This window comes from Thalassophryne amazonica, chromosome 22 (genome assembly GCF_902500255.1).
Source record: "Thalassophryne amazonica chromosome 22, fThaAma1.1, whole genome shotgun sequence".
Taxonomy (NCBI): Eukaryota; Metazoa; Chordata; class Actinopteri; order Batrachoidiformes; family Batrachoididae; genus Thalassophryne; species Thalassophryne amazonica.
In genome coordinates, this window is record NC_047124.1 from 7942353 (window position 1) to 7946671 (window position 4319).

The 4319-nt window shown below is 43.3% G+C and overlaps 1 protein-coding gene across 1 annotated transcript; it reads left to right on the forward strand.

The window, feature by feature from the left end:
- The first annotated feature begins 1803 nt into the window (after positions 1–1803).
- rhno1 (RAD9-HUS1-RAD1 interacting nuclear orphan 1) lies at positions 1804–4107 on the forward strand. Its single transcript, XM_034163862.1, has 3 exons — positions 1804–1941; positions 2320–2501; positions 3224–4107. Exons 2-3 carry the CDS (start codon positions 2343–2345, stop codon positions 3977–3979), a joined length of 915 nt encoding a protein of 304 aa, XP_034019753.1. The 5' UTR covers positions 1804–1941; positions 2320–2342; the 3' UTR covers positions 3980–4107.
- The last annotated feature ends 212 nt before the right edge of the window (positions 4108–4319 follow it).

Genomic DNA, 4319 nt, shown 5'->3' on the forward strand with positions numbered 1-4319 from the left:
TGCATGACAGGCTCCTGTCCTAACATCCAACCTAGTAGTAACAAAATAAATTTCATTTAGGCAGACCAACCCATGCCGATCCATAAAATCTTCTACTATTTCTCCATTACTGTCTCTGTCCCTGCTGCCCCACAGTGGATTATGTGCATTAAAATCCCCCACCCAAACTACATTGCGACCAACTACCTCCAAAGTAGCCTCAAAGTCATCAATACATAAATTCAAACATGGATTATAAAAATTTACAACAGTCATTCCCCCCAAACTTCCCCAAACATTTACCGCTACACATTCTAATTAGGTATTAAAACACACACTCTCATATTGCACACCGGCCCTAACAAATATTGCACAACCCCCTCCCGACCTGTCTTTACGATCTTTCCTCACAGACTCATACCCAGAAATAACAAAATCGAGACAAGGTTTCAGCCAAGTCTCTTGAATGCATATGAGCTCTGGCTTATGACTTTCTTTAAAATACTCTATAAATCTTTTTAACTCTTGGCCATTAGCGATAAGGCTTCTGGCATTCCATTGTAATATGTGGAACATTTAAGTGAGGTCGAGCGAACCTGAATCTCCATTTGTTATCACAGGGACATTTTGCACACTACGAGCACAAGGTAAGTTCAGGAGCTCTGGTGAGACTGACAAACCCAAAAACCTGCCAGCTTCTTTAGCTATCATTGCTTTAATAGCCGAGGGCGTATTAACCTGGCGAGCAGCCCACAAAACTTCAACTAGAAAGGCCAAAAATGCAGTTTTATCCACAATAAAAGAATTTACTGAAATCTTTACTCCATGAGCGGGAAAATTGACCTCTTGGGGGCGCATCCGCTCCGGCTCTCTAGCCTCATTCACTTTTTTAACAGCTTCTGCATAGGTAACATTGTCTTTGGCCTTTACTGCTTCTATCTGCTGCGCTCTCATAGCATGGTCACATCCGCGAAAAGCAGCCATATGACTGCCACCACAGTTACAACATTTCACTTCAGTAGTTGTGCATTCAGAACGATCGTGCTCCCCTCCACACTGCCCGCACCTTCTGGCACCTCTACAAACTGCCGCTACATGCCCAAAACGCTGGCACTTAAAGCAACGCAGCGGGGTGCGCTCATATGGTTTGACCGGGTAAACCACAAACCCTAAGCTGACCCTTTTCAGGCAAAACCTCATCCTTAAAGGACAGAAGCACAGCTGTACTTTCCCTTCTTTCTCCACCACGCATTGTTTTAAACCTCCTCACCCCAGAAACTTCTGCTCCCTTTAGATTTTCAAGTATCTCCTCCTCAGATATGTCCGTGTCCACCCCATAGATCACACCTTGCACCCCTTGATACTGGCTGGACCTCGGGATAAACCCCTCCACTGCTCTATCTCCCAAATGCTGCAAGGCCAGCGCCTTATTTCTCTGACCCTCAGATTTACAGAAAATCAATACATTCCCATTAGAAAGCACTTTTGCATGGAGAATATCCCCAACTGTTTCTCTAATGGCTATGGAAAGTTTAAGAGAGTTCAGGGGTTTATCTGAACTCTCCCCAAACTTCAGAATTACTTTAAACCCCTCTTCCCCTCGCTTAGCCATCTTTAAGTGACCTTGGTCCCTTCCTCCTTCACTACTTATAGATCTAGGATGCCCTCTTTTCCCCCCAACCCTGAGAACCCCCCCCCTTCCCCATACAATCAAGCACCCAACCCAGGCAAATAAGAGTCCACAGTGCACAAAAGGGGGAAATAAACGACGACTGCCAAAGGTTCACCAACGAACGCCTCCATGACCCCAAGCTCCCTACGAGAAGCAGAGAGGAACAAAAACAGTCACAACAGGAGCAAAGTAGGCACTGTTCTACATATTAATCATCAAGCAGAAACTTGATTTCAAGTCAGTAAGATTAAAGAAGAGGTTCCAAGATATTTTACAGTGAAACAACTTAGGTAAGATTTTTTTTTTTTTAAATAAAAACATTAAACGCTAAAAACCTGTCCCGGTCCAGTAGATGGCGGTATTCAATTATTAGGTTTTTGGCCAAACTGCGTAAACATAAACATGACGAAGAAGAAATTTCAGCGGGATGACGAGCAAAAAGAAAACTTCGGATTAAAGTTTTTATTTTATAATTGCTGTTATTATTATTTTAGATATTTGGTGATGTGTCAAATGAAGGCGAGTATAATAAATAAGATGACAACGAATTTCCCTTCACGTACTTACAAGTGGTTGTGGAACTTTTTGTGATATGAGCGGTTAACATTAACTGAACACTTTAGTCAAACGGTTGCTGATTTTCTATGGTTTTGCTTTCTTTCTACTAGAACTTCAACCATGATTTCTATTCATGCCCCGTAAAACCACAGCGAAGACTTCCCTGTTGTTCGCCGAGCCGCCGCTGCGTGGTGCCAGAATCCGAACGGAGCCTGATGTCCGAGCGGCCATAAATCCAAAACCATTTTTCACAGAAAGTCAAATACACAACAGTACAGCTCTTAATTCGTGGGTAAGACTCTTTTTGCTCATCTGTCTTTTATTTTGAGTCAATTTTTTGGGTTTGTTGAGGTGAGTGATTGGAAACCAGGATTCAGCCTGTTGCTGGACTATAAAATGTGAAATGGTTAAAGATGCACTTCTTATCAAAAATCCTAATCATCTCACAAAGATTGACAAAATTGTGAGAGACGTCAGGAGATTCTTTGCTGATTTGATACAGAATGACCCAAAAGAGTTGTTTGAAGTTTATCAAGCAACAAGTCATACAGTCCTCCTTCTGCAGCCTCTTAAACATGAATCTCTGTTGCATTTCGTACTTGTATTGTTGTGAAGTGAATGAAAGGCATTGAAGGGTGTGAAATATTGTTAATAATCCCCCATCAATCTGTCACCAGTGATGCCACAGACAAAATTTGCATGATGTACTTTTTCTATTTACAGTCACTGAAGTGGGTCAAAGTGGGTCACTGTCCAAATACTTATGGACCTGGCTGTATTTTTCACGAGGAGTCAGTTTAGGTAATGCGCCCCCAGTCCAGGACTGTTGGGTCTTAGTGATTTTAAAGCTGTGATCAATGGTAAAGTGATTGATTAAATTGGTTTTAATCTGGCTAAGGTAATCTTAACTGTTATTTTGCAGTTTTAAGCAAGCCCAGACTTATTTCCAGCTAATCTGACCACTGGGGGCAATGTTTGATCACTGTACTACTATTTTTATTTATTTATTTTTAGGTAAGTCCACAGTTTGACACGTTGGTTACAGTTGCACCTCCAGTGAGACGAGGGAGGAGAGAACACAATTCTGGCTCAACCGTCAAAGGCAGCGCACAGCTGCCCAAGAAGAAGACCGCACACAGGTTCACGCCGCTGCTGTTCGAGAGGCGATCAGGAGGTGGCTCTCATCCATCAGAGCAAACCCACAGAAGAAAACCGGCGGAGCCTGCTGTCGAGTCTGGAAGTCGGCCGCAGGGGCCGCGCCAAAGTAAAAGCGTGGTTTGGCCAAAGAGACGTGCGCTGTCAGTCAGAGACACGAGGGAGGGAAGCGCGTCATCCGGCAGGCGTGTGGATCAGCCTGAAAGTTCAACCGATCATGTGACCGAGAGATGCAGCGACGCTTCAACTCCTCCCCCTCCTGAGCTCTGGACCAATGGTGTCTGTCCACCATCACCTGAGGTGGAGACTCCAAAAGTATCACAAGAAGGAGAAAGTCATTCCTCCTCCACCTGTGCACACTTTCCGCTGTTTCACGCTGCCGCACCGCCGTGTGCTGTGCCGCCTGACGTTTTGGTGTCCGACACGCCGGAGAGGGATTATGGGTTAAAGGTGACGTGGAGGAAGAGGAGAGATTTGATGCTGCTGTTTAAAGACAGGGGACATCTTTCTGAATCAGACACACTAATACACAGTTCACCATGTGGACAGCCAGTAACAAGACGATCAGATGATGATGTCATCAAAGAGGGGAAAAAAAAAATCAGTAGGTACTGAACGTTTTTAAAAACTTTCAGGACGACCCAGGATGTTTTATTCCAAGATTTATGTCAGATAGTTGAAATTATAAATAAATCAAAATGGAAATTTTCAAGAAAAAATGTAATTTAGATCATTTTCACTGACATTGTCCTGTTGTAAAATGCCTGAAATATCACTTAACCATCAGAAGCACTTGTTACACTCAAATACATTCTGAGGCCATAATTCACTCAGTGCCTCATGCTGCCACTAGGGGTTCTAATTTACAAAAAAAAAAAGTACATAATGAACATCAGAGAGCTCTCAAAATAAGGATAAGGGTGGAGTTTCACCCTGTTGCTGTGAGTGAAGTCTT

Coding starts and splice junctions, on each gene's coding strand:
- rhno1 (XM_034163862.1), top strand. CDS start 2,343: ATGCCCCGTAAAACCACAGCGAAGACTTCCCTGTTGTTCGCCGAGCCG. Junction 2,502..3,223: donor GTACAGCTCTTAATTCGTGG/GTAAGACTCTTT, acceptor ATTTATTTTTAG/GTAAGTCCACAGTTTGACAC.